The sequence below is a fragment of the Geospiza fortis genome, unplaced genomic scaffold (genome assembly GCF_000277835.1).
Source record: "Geospiza fortis unplaced genomic scaffold, GeoFor_1.0 scaffold37, whole genome shotgun sequence".
Lineage (NCBI taxonomy): Eukaryota > Metazoa > Chordata > Aves > Passeriformes > Thraupidae > Geospiza > Geospiza fortis.
This window is the reverse complement of record NW_005054449.1, coordinates 1,660,696-1,679,664: the sequence shown is the minus strand read 5'-3', so window position 1 is coordinate 1,679,664 and position 18,969 is coordinate 1,660,696. Positions and strand designations below refer to the sequence as shown.

General features: G+C 46.5%; 3 protein-coding genes across 3 annotated transcripts in view; 1 reads left to right on the top strand and 2 right to left on the bottom strand.

Moving 5' to 3' along the window:
- The window catches only part of TP73 (tumor protein p73), a 37,568-nt gene extending 35,929 nt beyond the window's left edge, over window positions 1-1,639 (bottom strand). Inside the window, exon 1 of the mRNA XM_005427649.2 lies at window positions 1,410-1,639. Coding sequence (XP_005427706.1) covers window positions 1,410-1,441 — 32 coding nt within the window. The 5' untranslated portion in view covers window positions 1,442-1,639. The remainder of the gene's footprint in view (window positions 1-1,409) is intronic.
- Window positions 1,440-15,754, top strand: WRAP73 (WD repeat containing, antisense to TP73). Its single transcript, XM_031062502.1, has 12 exons — window positions 1,440-1,457; window positions 1,578-1,694; window positions 7,972-8,044; window positions 8,852-8,955; window positions 9,732-9,818; window positions 10,341-10,475; window positions 10,562-10,639; window positions 11,912-12,017; window positions 12,487-12,612; window positions 13,316-13,507; window positions 14,336-14,436; window positions 15,701-15,754. The coding sequence occupies exons 1-12, from the start codon at window positions 1,440-1,442 to the stop codon at window positions 15,752-15,754; spliced, it is 1,191 nt and encodes a 396-aa protein (XP_030918362.1).
- TPRG1L (tumor protein p63 regulated 1 like) lies at window positions 15,198-18,967 on the bottom strand (the record flags this gene model as incomplete). Its single annotated transcript, XM_031062501.1, has 6 exons — window positions 15,198-16,138; window positions 16,374-16,599; window positions 17,284-17,437; window positions 17,973-18,149; window positions 18,765-18,856; window positions 18,947-18,967. Coding segments are annotated over 5 exons (639 nt in total), but the record flags the coding sequence as incomplete, so codon positions are not given.
- Between the last annotated feature and the right edge of the window lie 2 nt (window positions 18,968-18,969).

Sequence of the window (18,969 nt, the reverse complement as noted above, 5' to 3'; positions counted from 1 at the left end):
TGCCGAGGGGCTTTGAGGCACGAAGGGTCAACACCGGAGACATGAGTTAGGTTAAATTAACCTTAATCAGTTAGATGAATTAATACTTTAAATTATGTAGTACCTGAAGGGAGCCTGCAGGGAAGATGGACAGGGGCTTTTTACAACGGTTTGGAGAGGCTGGAGGAGGAAGAACAGCTTCAAACTGCCAAAGGGCAGGGTTAGATGGGATATTGGGAAGGAATTCTCTGTGAGGGTGGGCAGGCCCTGGCACGGGGTGCCCAGAGAAGCTGTGGCTGCCCCTGGATCCCTTGGAGTGTCCAAGGCCAGGTTGGACAGGGCTTGGAGCAGCCTGGGACAGTGGAAGGTGTCCCTGAATGGGCTTTAAGGTCCCTCCTAACCCAAACCATTAAGCGATTCTATGAAATAAAATAAATCATAAGACAGAAAGTAATTTTAAAAAAACTGGAGTTACTTACCCAGCAGTGATAAAATCAAGGATTCTATTTACTGCCCTAAAACCCCCTTTCCTTTGGGTTAGTTCTCACTGTAGTTTGCATTGGAGCTCAGTGCATATAGAACAGAATCCTGGACTGGTTTGGAGTGCAAGGAGCTTTAAAGCTCATCCAGGCTCATGCAGGGACACCTTCCACTATCCCAGATTGCTCCAAGCCCTGTCCAGCCTGGCCTTGGACACTTCCAGGGATGGGGCAGCCACAGCTTCTCTGGGCACCCCGTGCCAGTGGCTCACCACCCACAGGGAGGATTTTTTGTTTCTTTAAACACAACGTTGATGCTCTCTGAGCTAAATGTGCCATCACAGTGAGCCTGGCAGGGACAGCCCTGGTGCTCCATCCAGGATCCTGCCCCAGCTCAGCCCTGTCCCTGTTCCCCGCCAGGCCTCGTGTGTGCAGCACCGCTTGGTGGTTCGGGATGCCAGCTCCCTGCAGATCCTCCACCTCTACAGCTGCATGGATCAGATCCAGTACATCGAGTGGTCCTCGGACTCGCAGTTCATCCTGTGTGCCATGTACAAGCGGGGCATTGTCCAGGTGAGCATGAAAGCAGCACAGAGCGTGTTTTTCCTGCTGGGGTTTGGGTGTGATGTGAGTGAGAGCTTAACAGCCAGCACTAGTCTGAGGCTTTGCTGAAGCACCTGATGTTATTGATAACACAGCTGGAGGATAACCCAGCACATCAGGATTTTGAAAGCCACGACAAAAATCTTAGTTTGAAAAAGAATATTTTAGATAAAAATATCTAGCGAAACAGATCAGAATTGGAGATTATCTTACGGAAATAAATAACATGGAAGCTTGTTAAGTGAACTAAACCTGTTTAAATATTGGACATTCAGTATATTTATCACAGAAAAAATCCAACCCCCCATCATTTGCCATTTCCATGACCACACAAAGTACGGGACTCACTTTTGCAGCGGGATCCAGCGCCAGTCCTTCATGGCTGCGGGTGGTTGGGTATTGCTGAGCTGCCTGAGCTGGGATGCAGGAGCCTGTTGCCAGCTGCAGGGAATCCTGCTGAGCAGAGGTTTGGCTGAGCTGATGCTTCCTGCTCGGTGTGGTTGCTCCCTGCCCCAGGTCTGGTCCCTGGAGCAGCCGGAGTGGTACTGTAAGATCGACGAGGGCTCCGCGGGATTGGTGGCCTCATGCTGGAGTCCGGACGGGCGTCACATCCTCAACACCACCGAGTTCCATGTGAGTGTGCAGGCAGGCTTGCTCCCCTCGGTGTCAGATGTTGCTGTCTGCCCTTTGCCTCCTAAAATAACCCAAAGCCCTTAAAGCTGCAGCAGTGGTGGAGAGCACGGATGCAGCTCTGTACTCCTGTGTGCGACTCGGGTTAATTCCAGGTTATGTGTTTGTTGTGCCACTAAGTGGAACATTTAAGGGTTTTTTCCTCTTGCCTCTGGTGAGAAGGTAGAAAATGGACACTTTGAATTTAAAGGTAAAATTGTGTGGTTTAGAACATATCCTGATGTTTTTGATTTTGATGGCATTCATCACAACAGTCTTAGAAATTCAGTATGTTGCTTGCATGGTGAGAAAAGCTCAAGATTTCTAGTTAAAAAAACCCAAACCATAAGCATTTCAGAGTGATTTTGAATTAAAACTTACAGACCTATTGACTTATGAGATTTAGATCCAGATCCTGAAAATATTTTCCCAGTTGTTTGATTTGACACACAGGAGCCAGACCACTGGTAGGACTACTTGTGAAATTAAAACACCTTTAATGCTTATTAAAACCCATATTGGGGAATGCTACTTAATGTAGAATCCAAATTGGTTTGTGAATGGTCAGTTTATTGGAAAACTTGTGGATTCTGACTTTTCCACCTTTTGGATTAGAGCTGATGATTGCTGTTATTGAGTACAACAATGAAGGGTCAGAAAATAGCCAAGAACAGCATGTGAGACACTTTCTTTTTGTATTTACTCCTTCCAAACCTGTGGAAGGGTTTTAGGTGACAGGATCTTGTGCCATAACGCTGGTTAGCACAGAATTCACATGCTGCAGTGCAAGATTCCCCCTTTTTTTTGGGTAAATCCCAAAAATTAGTTAGTAGGATATTAGGATATCCTAAAATTGTTAGTAGGATATTGCTGTAGACTCTGCTGTGTGTATGTACAGACCCACTCCCCCATCCCTCTAGATAGGAGTGATAAGTTTAGGCCTTGATTTTCCTAGGTGTGAATTGCCCTGATAGCAGCAATAAAAATTAAAAACAAGCCCAGAATTCCAGCCTGGAGGCAGAGCAGCCATCCCTGCTGGTCAGGCAGCAGCAGAGGAGGCAGAACTGCAGGCTGGGGCTGTGTGAGGCTCCCAGAGAAGATCTCGTGGCACGTGCATGTGGGGGTGGACCAGGGAGGATTTATTGCCTCCCAACAGAACTCGGTTTGACCTTAGAGGATTTCATTAAGCCTTTGCCAAGTTGGCATCTGTGTTGGGATAAGTTTCCTTTCCAGCTGTAAACAGGTTGCTAAATTAGCTGTTGTCAGACAGCTGCCAGGGCCAGGCCGTGGTTGGAGCTGTGTTTAGTCCCTCCCTGCTAAATCCACAGTCTGGAGGGATGGATGTGGGCAGTGCTCAGGATATTTAATATCAGCGTCTTATCAAATCCACTGACTGCCTGGAGGGTTTGGGGGTTCCCTGTCAGCCAGCTCAGCTGGGCTTTGGTCACTTCCAAACAGCACCACTCGTTATTCCTCAGGTCAATGTGTGAACTCCAGTGAGAGCTTCCAAGGAACTTCCTTGTTCCTTGAGGAATAAGAAAGGTTTTTTTTAAAGGTTATGGTTGGGCTAATTTCTTTCTAGCAATCTGTACTTACCAGTGCCTCAGAAAAATCATTACAGAATCCCAGAGTATTTGGAGTTGGGAGGGCCCTCTGGAGATCATCCAGTCCAACCCCCCTGCCAAGGCAGGGTCACCTGGAGCAGGTGACACCGGAATGCATCCAGGTGGGTTTGGAATGTCTCCAGAGAGGGAGATTCCCTGCCCTCCCTGGGAAGCTGTTCCAGTGCTCTGCCATTCTCCATGGAAAGAAATTCTTCCTCATGTTGAGGTGGAAAACTCATGTTGTAGTTTATGGCCATTACTCCTTGTCCTGTCACTGGCGCCTAAAAAGGAGTCTGGCACCATCCTTTGACACTTGGAACTCATCAGCTAATTTGTAGGGTTTCTGTGTGTTCCTCCTCTACTGAAATTCACTCTGGGAGGCAGTTCCACATTATCAGTGTGTCCTGTGGAGGGTGTTAAGCCCCATTTGACTCCTTCCAATGCCAGAATTTACAGGCACAGATAGAGTTTAACCAACAGCTGCAGGTAAAGGATCTGAAAGAAAGCAAATGGATCCTCTTCACTTTCTGAAAGTGCTCAAAGCCAGGTTGGACAGGGCTTGGAGCAGCCTGGCCTAGTGGAAGATGTCCCTGCCCGTGGCAGGGGTGGGATAAGATGAGCTTTAAGGTCCCTTCCAGCCCAAGCCATCCTGCCGTTCTCTGCTTCCTCATGACCCTCGCATTTTGGGATAAATAGTGTGAAGATGTTCTGGAGTGTTTCTCTGAAGAGCTGTGCTTACAAACGACACACTTGGTACTTTGTCTCATTCCATGTGAAGTCCTCAAGCATTAAGGAGCTTCTTTGGAGCTGCAGCAGCAGGGAGAAGTGTGTGTTTCTGTGTGTATCCCAGCTAATCCTTAGTAACTGTGCGTGGCTGCGTTGGCTGAAAAATGCTTCCTGGCGAGGAATGTACTCTGAATAATCTTCTGAAATCCAGTGCTGACAGACACTGCTGTGTGAGGGGGCTGAGTGACCCAGTCAAGTCTGGGACAAGAGTTGACAGTCATTTGAGCTGTAGGTTGTTTAAAAGTGTGTTTTTGTCTGCTGAAAATCACCAGTCCTACACCTGCCTGGAGCTGTCAACATCGGGCCGTGGTCCTGGGCCACTGTTTATCACGTTACCATCTAAATACTTTTTATTTCTCAGCTGTTTTTAGGCTATTTTAAAAATGTTTCTGCTTTTGGTTTGTTTTTCCACTGCAAAACAACAGCTGAAAACTTCTCAGACACCATTATTGTGAGGATTTGAGTTTGACAACTCCACTCAATCTATGCTGAGGAGAAAGTTTCCTCCAAAAGGAGCAGTGGAGAAAGGCTTGCTGCAGACTTAACTAATCATGGGCTGTTCTCCTTCTATAAAAACAATTGTCCCTTCTCCATGAATTCCCTGAGAAAGGCAACGAGCAGCAATGGAAATTTCCTGTCATTTTTGTAGCGTTTGGTTTCTTTTCTCACCCTGTGTTTGGTGTTTCTATTGCTCCTGATCCTGTCTGCAAGCTGTGACATAATCCTTCTAATCTTCTTCATCTCATTTATGTTGGCAACTTAAATGAGATTGTGGAATGTTCCAGGTGGGAATATGAAGGTTTTCCCTTTCTGTCACAATTCAGTTGTAAACACAACGTTAAGGGAAGGGGGTGTGAAATCCATACATTAAGCACATAATGTGAGTTTCTCTGTAGGAATGTCTGAGTGGGCACAAGTGGAACAACAGTAAAAGATCCTGCTTTCAGGAAGTAAAATGATTTGGTTTTAAATGTTCCTAGCACTAGACCAAACCATCCAGTTGTGTGAGTTGGATGAGAAGTTACAATGGAATTATAGAATGTATCTGTGTGCTTCCCTCTGAGCCTGCAGCCCTTGCAGGGGAGAGAGTGGAGCTGAACAAAGAATGACAGGATGAGAGGAGACAGCCTCAAGCTCTGCCAGGAGGGGAGGGTCAGGTTGGACATCAGGAGGAATTTCTTCATGGAAAAGGTGGTCAGGGGCTGCCCAGGGAGATGGGTGGTGGAGTCCCCATCCCTGGAGGTGGCACTCTGGGCTGGGTGACAAAGTGGGGATCAGGCACAAGTTGGATTGGACTTGATGATCCTGGTGGTCTTTTCCAGCCTCAATGAATCTGTGAATAGAGGATTTGAAACAAGATGATCTTTAAGGTCCCTTCCTGACTGTGATTCTATGATCTTGTTAGATATTAAAGGTGTCTTGTGGCTGACAGATGGAGTGAAGATGAGGGCTTTGCTTTTCAGACACTTAGAGGCATCCTGTTTAGTTGTAGTCCAGGTGTATTTTTGTGTGTGTGACTGTGCCACGAAATGTGTGCTGGCCTCCTGAGGCTTGGAGCAGGCAGTGTGGTCCAGGATGGGAATGTGTTTGATGCCCAGCAGGCCAGGGGAGCTGTTCATGAGGCTGAGGAGCAGCACTCAGATGCCTTTGTCAGGAAAAATGATGATCCAGCCCTGAGCATTCGAAGCCTGCAGCTGCTAAGCTTGTATTAAGTGGCTGGAGAATGTGTGCTGTGTGTTTTGCTCAGGGGAGGCAGGGCAGCCAGTGCATTTAGGGATGCAATTAATAGTCCCCAGCAGCATTTCAGTGCTGCAGTTGCTGCAGAGGAATGTGTGGAGGCATTGTGTTGGTATTTTTAAAGTAAATCTTGCCTGAGGAGCAGACTGACAGCGCTGGCTTTGGGTGGCCGGAAGTGAGCGGCCCCAGGGTCATTAATCAATAAAAGTTGATTAATGTTCATCTCGTGGGTTTCTCCAGGAGCTGCTGAACTTAGAGGAGGAGGTTCTGCCCCTCTGCCCTGCCCAGGTGATGCTTCCAGCCCTGGGGTCCCAGCATAGGAAGGACCTGGAGCTTCTGCAGAGAGTCCAGAGGAGACCCCAGGGTGATCAGAGGGATGGAGCAGCTCTGCTGGGAGAGTTGGGATTGTCCAGCCTGGAGAGGAGAAGCTTTGGGGTGACCTCAGTGTGGCTCTCCAGTGCCTGAAGGGAACTTACAGGGAAGATGGACAGAGACAACTTCCAAGAGCCTGGAGTGACAGGGCAAGGGGGAATGGCTTGCCACTGACAGAGGGCAGGGTTAGGTGAGATACTGGGAAGAAATCCTTCCCTGTGGGGTTGGGTAGGGCTTGGAGCCACTTGGTCTACTGGAAAGTGTCTGTGTCTATGACAGAGGGCGGGACAAGATGAGCTTTAAGGTCCCTTCCAGCCCAAATAATTCTGTGATTCCATGGGGAAAGATTTCTGTGTTATTTCTTCAAATCCCAGAAGTTTCCTGATGTGTAAGGCAGGAAGGTCTATTTGGGATTCCATGGATCTCTGATGGGGAGACAGTGTTTATTTGGACTCTGAAGCTTGGCTTGAACCCTGTAAATCCCTTGAATTCTGCTTCCCACCAAAACTGATCATGTCAACAAGGGAAAATCCTCCAATTTCTGTTGCAGCACAGAGCCTGCAGTGTTACCAGTGAGGCACATCCATAGGCTGCTCCCTCAGCATCCTTTGTCACCATTGAGCAGTGCCAGGTCCTTCAGGGAAGGAAAAGCTGTGTTGAGGGCAAACCTGCAGAAAGGTGGAGGAGAACCTTCCTCCTGAGGCTGCTGGGCTGTGTGGGAGGAGGAGCAAATAGGGACAATTCTGGTGTTTTACACAATGGATCAGAATTAATTTTGGTGTTCAATAATTCCGGGAAAGCTTTGTGATAGAGGTGCTTCTCTGGAAAAAGTTCTACCTGTAGCTGTTCCTTGGTGCAGTAAAATGCAGGAAAACACAAGTTCAGAACCTGAGTGTGGAAACATTCCTTGCTCCAGCTCCAAATGCAAAGGTTCACGTGCCATCCTGGTGCATGCCCGTGTGTCTGGGGCTGCCGTTGCTAAGGGAGAGGGAGTATTTGTTTTTAATTGGGTAATGTGCAGATGGCAAGGCAGAGCCTGCAGTGCAGCTGTGACCTTGGGGAGCTGTGGGGAGGCTGGGTCTGCCTTGGTGCTTGTGGAGGCACAGTTCTCCAGAAATCCCCCAAACACCAGTGTAAAGCCTTGCTTTGCATAGCAGGTTTTGGCTGTCTGAATTTTTCAGTAATTCTGTAAGGGTGCCTGAGGAGGGAAGAGCAAAACACAATTCAGCCATCAAAGTTGAGGGTTTCTAAATGTTGTAAAATCCAGCTCAATGTTCATACTTGATAGCCTTTTCCCAAGGGATACAGTGTCTGAAGGGGCTGTAACTTGTCATCCATTCTTAAAGGCAGGAAAGTCCCCATCTCTCCTCCAGATTCTGTTTTTCCAACTGCACAGTGACTCTGGGCAATAGATTGGGATGATGTTTGTGCTAATATCAGGAACTTCGTGTTTGTGAAGAGGTTTTCTCCATATCAGTGGTGTGAATTTTGTGTCCCCATCTAGAGTACTTGTGTAAGTTTGGGTAAATTCCCTGCTAACTGCCAGAAATTGGGAAAGAATTCCTCATAGCTGCTTCCCAGGTCATTGTGTTACACAAAACAGCTGCAGAATAATTAATTAATCACAGAATTTTCATCGAGCCACTTTGTGTTGCTGAATTAGGTTGATGTTTTCCTGTTGATGATTATTATTTTTTTTAATCTACACAAATAACCAAAACTGCTCCCTGTCTCTGTGCCAGCTGCGAATCACGGTGTGGTCCTTGTGCACAAAGTCTGTGTCTTACATCAAGTACCCCAAAGCATGCCAGCAAGGTAAGTGTCACACACCTGGCTGGGAATGGTCCTTTAACGTGGCAGAAAGGGAAAATGACTTTAATGTGATGACAAACCCCATTTTTGGGAACAGAGTCTGCTTCTGTCCCTTCTGAGCAGCACCTGCAGCCAGGTTGTGGTGTCTGAGTGAAGGATTCCAGCTGATCCATGTGCCTGCTCTTCACATGTGCATCTGTGTTGTGTTTGCCTCTGAGGGATCCTTTAAGACATTAAATTATGCTGGACGTGCTCACAATGAAAAACATTAATCCAGAGTGTCTTTTGTCATCTTCTGCATATGAAAATGCTGGGAAGGGAAGCTTGTGTCAGGGCTGTCAGACCACATGGCTGTGGTGAGCAGTTTCCTGCCCAAGGCTTGTATCCCAGAGATGACAAAGACAATTATGTATTCCATGTAAAATCCAGGAGGATGGGGAGCAATGCCTGGGAGTTGGTGGAAACCTGATGGTTGCATAACTGATCCATTTAGCCAGGCTAAATGAAGTGGTTATTTGAAAGCTGTTGGGTTTATATAACAACTGTCAGTGGTTAGATGTGTTTTGAAGCACGCTGGAGCTCTGCATCCTGAGAAATTGTACATTCTGAGCTTAAAAATTGCTGACACAATGAATCAGTAACACTGCGCTTTGCCTTGATTAATGTGACCTTCTGTGAAGAGACTCTGGCTCCTCTTTTAGTTCTGCTTTGAATTGGGAGTAACTGTGCCTCGCTGAAGACTCATCAGCCCTTCTGCTTTCTTGTCTGATTTCTATTTAAGCCAGTTTTAATTAATCTGTGCCGTGGCAGGGGTGGCTTTCACCAAGGACGGGCGCTACATGGCCGTGGCGGAGCGCCGCGACTGCAAGGATTTCATCAGCATCTTCGTGTGCAGAAACTGGCAGCTCCTCAGGGTAAGCTCTGCCTCTGCTCTGGAGTTATTTGCACATCTTGCACACCACTCCATTAGAAACAGTGAGAGCAGCAAGTGCTTGGTGCTTGGGACATGTGATATAAACTGTTCACACATGGGATCAGTCCATGGAGGGTGGCATTGGCCACGGGCTGGATCTGGGCAATTAAACCTCACTAAGAACTTGTCTGCGTCTTGTGTCACCTGTAATTTGGGAATTCTGAGCCTCACCAGAAGCTGAGAGAAAATTTGGGAAATACCCCTGAATGTTTGTCATGTTCCTGGGCTCTTCCCTAATGAACCTTGGAGTGGAAGCTGTGGCTGTCCCATCCCTGGAAGTGTCCAAGGCCAGGTTGGATGGAGCTTGGAGCAACCTGGGTTAGTGGAAGGTGTCCCTGTCCCTTCCAGCTGTCCCTGTAAGGTCCCTTCCAGCTCAGACTGTTCTGGGATTATGTGATCCTGTACTTGCTTTAAGACAAGGAATTAGGCCTCCTGGATTTTTGACTGATTCAGTGTAACTAATTTAATTCTGTTATGAAATGCTCTTCATTTGAAGGTATAGAAACTTTCTGCTTTTCTATAGAGGGGATCAAAGATCCCCTGAATGCAGCATGTATTACAAGAGGAAATATTTTTGTTGCTACTCTGGCATACAAAAAGCTCTTTTGTGTTTGTGGTAGGCCTTGAAAGGTTAAAACGGAACATTCTGTCAGCTTAGATGCAACAGGATTTGTTGACATGTTTCAAATGGTTTTGTGGTTTCTCTTTTGTGGGCAGCATTTTGACACTGAAACCCAGGATCTGTTTGGGATTGAATGGGCTCCCAATGGCTGTGTGCTGGCAGCATGGGACACGTGCCTGGAGGTAAGAGGAAAAGCAGATTATTTTCTTGAAGAGCTCAAGTTAGTGTTTGGCCATCATGTGTAAAGCAGTGACTAACATAATTAGTGTTTAAAATGTTTCTTTTGAACATGAAAGGGTGTGAGTCCAGCTTTTGTTAAATATTATATTTGTGTTGGGGATGGGTGTCCTTGCAAGTGGATGTCACTGTTCTTTAAATCTTCAATGACAGCAAATTATTTCTAATTTATCTTGCAAAAAATTGTAAATATTGCAGAAGCTGCTATTGAAATAATGAAAGAATAATGTAAGAATGTAAGAATCTTCTACAGCTTTACTGACATTGCACTGCACAGTGATTTTACAGTTACTGAAAGTACTCATCCAAAAAGAGAGCAACGAAGCCTCTTAACTCATAGATAAGAGACCATTTGTACCTTTGTATTTAACTTGCATGTGAAGCAGGCAGAGTTTGGCAGGATGATTTGCCTGCCTGTGGTTTTCAGCAGCATTGCTGGATTTTGGAGTGGCTGTGCTGTGTTTCAGTACAAGGTGCTGCTGTACTCCCTCGATGGGCGGCTGCTCTCCTCCTACCGTGCCTACGAGTGGCCCCTGGGCATCAAATCAATTGCCTGGAGTCCCAGCAGCCAGTTCCTGGCCATTGGCAGCTTTGATGAAAAGGTGAGAAGTGTTTCCTGCCTCTTTTATCTAAATCATTTGAAGAACTTTGCCCTAACAGTCTCCCCTTGCCACGTTTCCTGAGCCAGGTGCGTATCCTGAACCATGTGACGTGGAAGAAGATCACAGAGCTTGAGCATCCAGCAGTCATTACCAGCAAAAAGACTGTAAGTGTGGATCCCAAATCCATGGAGTCCTTAGCAGAGCTTGGGTGCTGTTGTTTGTATCTGCAAGATGCTCATTAATCCATTTAATTCTGGAGACTTTTCTCTTTTTTTTTTCCTGCCAGGGCTTGGGAAATTGCATGGCAACCCAGACATGTAACAAAAAAGGGGAATCCTTTCAAACTTGATGGAATATGTGTCTGTGATCATCTCTCTTGAGCAGTAATAGATTCTCAGATGCTCCTGTCACATGCCAATGTATTTTGGGTGGTGGCTGCATTACAGATTTGGGTGTGCAGCCGATGGCTAACTGGAAAACTGTACAGGAGAGATTTGTCTCAGCTTTATACAATTCCTAACTTCAAACAGTGCTGGAACTGGATTGTGTTCAGATTTTCCATCCTGTGTGGACAGGCTCATCCAGCTCACCTAAAGGGCATTTCCTGGAACATCTGTCAGCATTGATTTTTATCCTTTATACCTGTACCTGCAAGGCCTGACAGATTCTGGGCTGTTGGCAGCAGGTGCAGAGCTGCTGTTCCCAAAATCCTAAGCTGATCTCATCCCTGGAGGTAATGAGAACAGTGTGTGGTGCTGTTTGCCATTGCAGAGGGACTGAACAGACCTCCTGGAAGAGTTTTATGTGTGGATTGTAAGCCTGCAATATTCACATGACTCTGCCTCTTAACCAGAAGCCAGGCACGAGCCATTAAAGCACCTCAGCAAAGCTTCTCACGGCTGAAAAATGCCTTAACTTCCAGTTAGGTGTAAAATATGTCATGGAAAACAAATGGAAATAGCTCTGTTAATCTCCACTACACAGACAGGAATTGCAGTTGCTGTGTTTTATCCTGGTGCTTGTGTTCAGGAATATGTTGCAGGCACACTAAAATATTTTTGCTATTTTCCTTCTGCAGCGCTACACTTTGTTTGTGACAGAATCAGATTAAAGATTTTGGGTTGTAAAAATGAGATTCATGTTCCCACTGTAATGGGGATGATTTAATTTGCTGTCAGAAATAATGAACGAGGTGCACTCCCTGGGGCTGATTCTCTGGAGTGTTTTTCCTGATCATGGTTCCAAATGGCCCATGATTCACTGGGAATACTGGATTCTAGATCTGCCTACTGAAGCCCTTTCCTCTGTTGATGAACCAGGGGATGCTGAGGTGTACTAAATGTGCAAATGAGCCAGTGGGATGTGGGTGTTTGGTAACAGCCCATGTTCTAACTCTCCGAGGCCCTTCTGTAGAGCTCTCACTTGTTTCTTTGTAGATTGTGTATAAAGAAGTGGAGAAATCCCCAACTCTTGGCACAGAGAGACTTTCTTTCCCTCCAACAAGAGCATTGGCTAGTTCTCTCTTCAGCACACAGAGTAAATGTAAGCCAAAGTTTACTCAAACCAGACACTTGAGTTTGCCTTGGGAAGTCTTTAAATAAACATTGTAGGTGAACTCTGCCCCTTGGACGGTGGAACAGATCCTCTGGGTGTTCTCTAGGGCAGTAAAAATCAGTCTCAGTCTTTGTGGCACTGTAAATCACCTTTGGTTAACAGTGTTTGAAATACTAGTTAAAAGGTAGTAGAAAAATGAATCTCTCCTCATTTTCCTGATTTAATCTCAGTCTTGCCTGAATTTCCAGCCTTTTCTTTTCTGTAGGAGGGCAGGAATAGTAGTAGGGTGGCTGTGTGAAGATGTAGTATCTTAAAACAATCGAAATTTTGATTGGAACTTCTTGGAGAAGAGTAAAATATGGTCCTATCACTTCAGAGATGAGGGGTTTGAACAGTTGGATATAAATGCATTGTCCATCCAGGCTCACTTAGTGAAATACTTTTATTTCCTGTTCAGATGACATTTGCCAAGTGCCAGTTTCTTTACACTACATCAAACCAGTTGCTGACAAGGCAAATCCCAAAGTGGGAGTTGGGATGTTGGCCTTCAGTGCAGATAACTGTTTCCTGGCAACCAAAAATGGTAAGTTCCGACTGCCCTGCCTTAGAGGGGAAACCATGTGGGGCATGTGGGGGTTTCCTTAGCAGAGATGATCCTTTGCACTATAAAAAGAGTCATGGCCCTGTAAAATCAGCTCTGTTGTGAGAGGTGTAACTACAGAGGAATCCCAGCCTGTCTTGTAGTGTGTGTTAACTGTTGTGAGCTGCCAGAACTGCTGATCAGGGCATGAACTCAGCCTTGGCCCTGTATTTAATAAAAATAGTGGGGTTTTATATTTCTTCAAGTTTGTGTGAGCACACTATTGAAAATGAAACAAATCTTCCTGCTTACAGCCTGGGTCTCTTAAAAGGCAGAACTCTGCACAACCTATAGCAGGAGGAATTCTGACTTCCTGAATAGTGAAACTCATGGAATTAATGTTCCATTTTTCCCTTTGGTCCTGAGGGGCTGTTTGTGCCTGGATGCCAGAGCTCTGGATCAGGTGCAAAACCCATCAGACAAATGTGATAAAAGCCAAGGAAGGACTGGGAGATGGATTAGATCACTTTTACCTCTTTTTGCAGTATTTCCTGAAGGCTCTGCTTGGCATAACTCAAGTGGTGCTAACCCTGGGGTGTACCTAAAGATTTGTGTCATACAAATTTGTTTGTTCCTGTGCATTTAGAAAAACCACGTGTGATCCTTTTATCCTCCAGCTATCACACAATTGCTGCTTCCCCTGCAGATAACATTCCCAACGCTGTGTGGATCTGGGACATCAGGAAGCTGAAGCTGGCAGTGGTTTTGGAGCAGCTGTACACGATCCAGTGCCTCCAGTGGGACCCCTGCCAGCCCCGCCTGGCTGTGTGCACGGGCAGCAGCAGAGTGTACCTGTGGTCCCCAGCTGGCTGTGTCGTCGTGAAGGTGCCTGGGGAAGGTGAGCACACAACCTCCCAGCAACTGCTCAGTTGTTGGAGCCCTGGCTGCTGAGAATTTTAGACTTTCTGTGCTGGAAAAAGTTTCTCCCCAAGAGAACACTGCATTTCACCTGAGGCCGTGGAGAAGGCTTCCAAACTGGAATGATAAAACTGGGATTGTGGGTGTGGAGTTTGAATAGAAGTGTGTAATATCACAGGGTGGAAAACCTAGAGTTTAAGGGTTTAGAATACAGTGATCCCCCTTTCCCCCTTTCCCCCTCTTCCATGGGTTTGGGTGGTTTTGTGTAACTGGATAAAGAACTCCACATTGCAGGTCATGGGTGGTTGGTTATTGGGTTAAAATTAAAAATAATTTAGGTGTCATTTCTTAATTGGACAGTTTAGCCTTAAAAGGCCTTGTAGAGGGAGAGATGGGGCTCCATTTTTAGTTTGAGTGAAGTGCTGTAGAACTCAGGGTTTGTAAGACTGTAATATAGATAAGAACTAATAAACATCTGAGTCCCAACAAGAAATAACATCTGACACATTTAATCCTGATCCTGACAGAAAAGAAGCAAAGAATCTGGACTCAGTGAAAAATATTATTCCATTTATAAATTGATCTGAGTGTTATTCTGGAAAGAGCTCAGGTGTGTTCTTGGAGCTGTTTAAAAACAGGTGTTTTCACCCTCAGGAGAAGAGGAGCTCATAGTGAGACACAGGAAATGTCTCAGGGACAGCACAGGGCCAGCAGGGATTTATTTGTGTGGCTGATGCCAGCTGCCTTTTCCTCCTGCAGGAGGATGGGCTGCCAGCTCCTGGCTGACACACTGATCTCTTCCCTGCAGGTGACTTCCAGATTGTGTCTCTCTCCTGGCATTCCAGTGGGGACTCCATGCTGCTCCTGAGTAAGGACCACTTCTGTGTGTGTTACTTGGAAAGAGAAGAGGTAAAATAAAAGAACTAAAATGCATTAAAACTGCTCCCAAGTGTGAGGAAGAAAGAGGAAAGGAGTGAAAACCTGTTGCCCAGTCTGAAGTGTTTGTATTTATAAGTTATTTATTTGAAGGAGCTCCAAGCTCAGTGTGTGAAATACTGTGACTGCATTTGAATGAAGTGATGTAGCAAGTGAAATGTAAGGAATGAGTGTCTATTGACAGAAAACCTGAATATTGAGGGAGTTGATCTTTTTCAACTCTGAACCCTTATTTTCTAAAACTGTAGCTCTGTGTATATATAATGTATAGCTATTATTTAAATTTTCTATTTCCAATAAATATTTTGATAGTTACAAACTATAAACCTGCACCTCTGCACTTGAAAGTCTGTTTCAGTGTGATCAGTGATGTGATGATGTAGTGATTTATCCCAGCACAAGGAAACTGTTACTTGCACACAAATAATTTTGGGTGACAGTAACTGTGCCTGGGCCACCCTGGATTTATTACATGGAATCTTTGCCAGTGGGATCACAATTTGACACTTCAGGATGCTGAATTACAGGTAACTGAAATGGGAGTTTTTGTCCCAGCTCTGGTGCCAAATAGGAGTGGATGGTTTGGCAGGGAAGGAGCAGTTGGAATCCTTCCTTGTTTTCCCCTGTGTCCTTCCAAGGAGGGAACCTCTTGTTTAGGAATTTACTGGATGTTTTTGCTTTTGTTACCTAATTTCACAGCCTCAGTCTCCAGAAAATGAAGAACAAATACCAAGTAAGAGTTGAAATTTTAACTTTACTGCAAGGTTAATGAAAATTGAACAGGTAATTTAGAAAATGCATGGAGAAGCTTGGAAAGCTGGAGTCAGGACTGACTGCAACGGGAGTTTCACAAACACTCACCTACATTAAGATCAAAAAACCCCACCACTGTGGCACAGTGTTCATCCAGCTCTGATGGAAGGCCATGGAGAGAAGGTCATGCACAAGGAAAAAGCTTGTTAGAGTCACCTCCTGAGCAATTTCAGCTGTAATCTCTTCTGAATTTAATCCCTGGATGAGAGGTTCAGTGCAGGAATGTAATGAATCAAGGCTGACACACAGTGCTGAAAGTTTTCTCTGTCTCCATTAAAAAGTCCTGGCCCAAACTAGAGTAGATTTAAGAAAAATGGCTAAGAGTATCAATCTAACCAAAATAGAATTCCTTTTCAGTTCTACAAAGAATAGCTTTGAAGGCAAATGTGTTTGTGAGGCTTTTGGCAATGTTCTCTCACAACAGTCTTTATTCTGTGGCTGCAGCAAAGAAACAGAAGTAGAGAGGAAGTTCCAGTAGGTTCTTAGAGGGATTTTTACAAGAAGCTCAGAAATGCATATTGAGTTCACAAACTGCTGCTGAGCAGGTGGAACAGTGGCAGCTTTAGCAAAAGCTAGCAAATGCTGTTAAAGACTGACTGACAGCTTTGAAAATTCCTAACAGGCATTAATCAGAGCTCTGAGATCATGGTGATTGGAACAGCAATTCCTCTTAAACAACACAAGGGAGACCCAAGCACACTACAGGATTTGACAGCGTACACAGGGATCCAGCAGGGCTGTGGCACCAAGGTCCTGCTGTGCTCTGGGGGCTTCAGCAGGTTCCAGTGGCACCAAGGTCCTGCTGTGCTCTGGGGGTTTCAGCAGGTTCCAATGGCACTTGATGGACTGGGAAGAGCAGGCTCTGGGACACAGAAAACACCACGGCTCATTCACCCTGCATAAGGACCAGTGAGGGCTGTAAATCAGTACAAAATACAAGGCTGACACCACCCTGTGTCTGCTTCAAATCCAGCCTGTGCATTCCCCAAACAACCTGGGAACTCTCCTACAACATCCCCCTCTCCTTTCTTTTTCCTTTCCTTCCCCTGGGCAACTTTATCACGTGCTCTGCCCTCAGCACCCTCTCCCCAACTCACTTGCCCTTGAACAGGTGACACACAAGGGGGTTTAAAATCCAATTTTGCCTCTTGTCATGGAGTAGCCCAGCTTGGCCTCGTTGTTGATGAAGGACATCAGTCCCAGGTAGGTCTCGATGAGGATGGGCCTCTCCAGCACCAACACCCCGTTAGCACTTCCTGGCACTGGGCCCTCCTTGTGGGCTTTCTTCACAGCCTGGATCAGCTGTGTTTGAAAGTTTTCCAGCTGGAAGAAAAGAAATCACCTTGCTTTGGCATTGTTTTACAAGTTATTAAGCAGATAGGGAATGGTGAAGGATTAGCATTAAAGCTGTAGCTGTCAGGGCTCTATGGGCTGTGATAGTCACAGTCTGATATTTAACCTCAGCGATTCAGTTAATTTCACACAGGACACTGCTGATGTGTGGCTTAAACAGGGCAAAGATTTATCAGTGACCAGGTGTTTATTTCTGACCGTGGTTCTGCCCTGCTCACTGATATGTTACGCTTAATAGGGTTCTAATTTTAGGCAAACCTTCAGAGGGAAGCACCTGATACAAAAAGAACAGAGAACCACCTCAGTGAAGGTTTTCAGTGAGCAATTAAACTGTCTGTTCATTAGCTGGCAGATGAAAAGTCCATCAGCCTGTCAGGTAAGTAAGAGCAGAAACAGCCCAAGATCCATTTGCTTTCGGGCTTTGCAGGACTCTGCACCTTTGGAAGTTTTGGCTTCCTCTGTGTTTCACCCAGTTATGGGAGGCTGGCAAAAGTGGGTGATGGGGCCACCTTGCAAGTCAAAATTTGGAGTCTGGGGAGGTGGAGCTCCCAGTTCCACCAGTGATGTAACTGATTTTGTTTGATTAATTGATGTGTTGTGTTGAAGTTGTGTCTACCCTACGAGCTCAATGAGGTGCCTGGAGCAGCTCCTTACCCGGCACAGGGACGAGATCTTCTCGTCAGCATCCGCCATGGGGTGCTCGGTGAAGGTCACGTAGGGGATGTTGGTGGACCAGGGGTTCCACCTGTTGATGAAGGAGGCTCGGCTTTGCTTGTCCCACTGGATGCGGATACCGACACCTTCCCTCCTGACAGTGAACAGGGTAAAACTTGGCTTTGAGCAAGGTTAACTAAAAATGGTCTGTCTGAAAAAGACCTGCTTGGAACCAGAAGCTATATTGAAATACAAGTGATAGTAAATTTTACTGAAGGAAAGAAATGCAATAATTCAGCCCCTGGAACGTGCAAAGGGACATTCTTATGAGCTGAGAGCAAGAAGGTGAAGCACCTGGGACACCCTGGCCATCCTTCACAGCCTGTGACAGCCCCTGTGTCCTGCCACTCACAGCTTTCTACTCCTGCTGAGGTTACTACTACTTACTGCATTATGTAATGGTGACGAGTTTCTGCTCCCAAATCTACTCTTATCTTGAAAGTCCTTGAGCAACTTGCTGTTAGTGCAACTACTCACCACCCCAGCAAACCAGCAGCTACCCTGAGGACTTCTAGTAATGCTTCAGGAGTTGTTTGCAAAGTTAAGCAAACAAAAGGAAGAATTCTCACACCATTCCTGTGGTCAGGCTGACAGCTCAGTCTGTTCCCAAATAACCTGTGGCTGCTTACTTGTTGAGAGATTTGGGTGGGAACACAAACTCCCCCACAGAGATGGTGTCCACAGCACTGAGGCCAATCCTGGTGACGTGCTGGCACTGCAGGCTGATGAAGTTGTACTTGCAGACCAGGAGGGACCAGTCTGTGATGAGGACAAGGCGCTCCTTCTCGTTGTTCCAGTGATCGATTCTGGGGAGAGAACACCACTGAGCTTTAAGTGGTTTTGACTCATGGCTAGGAACACTCAAGTGCTCGGCAGAAAGGAAAATTGCTGAGGAGAACAAATCTGAAGTCTTGGTGACGCTGTATTTTCTGTCACTTTGCTTTGTATCTGCAGGGCTGAGGGTCTGAGCTGTGCTGCACACATGGGACTTTGGGTCAGTTTGTTACAGCTGTGCCTGTGCTTTTCTGCAGGAACGGGTTCTCTGTGCGACTGGATTTAGTAAGGGGTTAACTCGGGAGCACTGATCTGGAGCTGAAAGGCTGGGTTATAAAGAAATAATAAAATAATGATGGCTGCAGCCAGCCTGGGCTGGAGTGGGTTCTCTGTGGGACTGGATTTCCTAAGGGGTTAACTGGGGTGTGTTGGTCGCGATCTGGAGCGCTGGGTTATAAAGAAATAATGATGGCTGCAGCCAGCCTGGACCATAATATTCAGCAGGTTTAACACCGAATAGCGCTGTAGGTTGTGCGGCTCCGGACCAAGCCCGCGGGGCTGAGGCTGCCCTGGCTCTCACCTCCCCCGCCCGCAGCGCCCATCCCAACCCCAATTCCATCCCGATCCCATCCGGCGGCGGAACTCACTCGGTGAGCAGCCACACGCTCTGCACCTCCCCGTCCTCTGCGGGCAGCACGACCACGCGGATCTCGCTCACCGCCTGCTCGATGGTGCCGGGCTGCGGGGGGACAAGGCACAGAGGACAAGGCAGCGGTCAGGGCGTGCGGGCGATGCCCGCGGCCGCCCCCGCGCCCCTCCCGGCGCGCACCCGGAACACGAAGTACTGGCGGA

What these genes read in the sequence shown, in the direction of transcription:
- WRAP73 (XM_031062502.1), top strand. An exon ending in TCAACACCACCGAGTTCCAT is followed by an intron (nt 1,695 to 7,971) that starts GTGAGTGTGCAG and finishes TCTCTGTGCCAG; the next exon opens with CTGCGAATCACGGTGTGGTC. An exon ending in TCATTACCAGCAAAAAGACT is followed by an intron (nt 10,640 to 11,911) that starts GTAAGTGTGGAT and finishes GTTTCTTTGTAG; the next exon opens with ATTGTGTATAAAGAAGTGGA.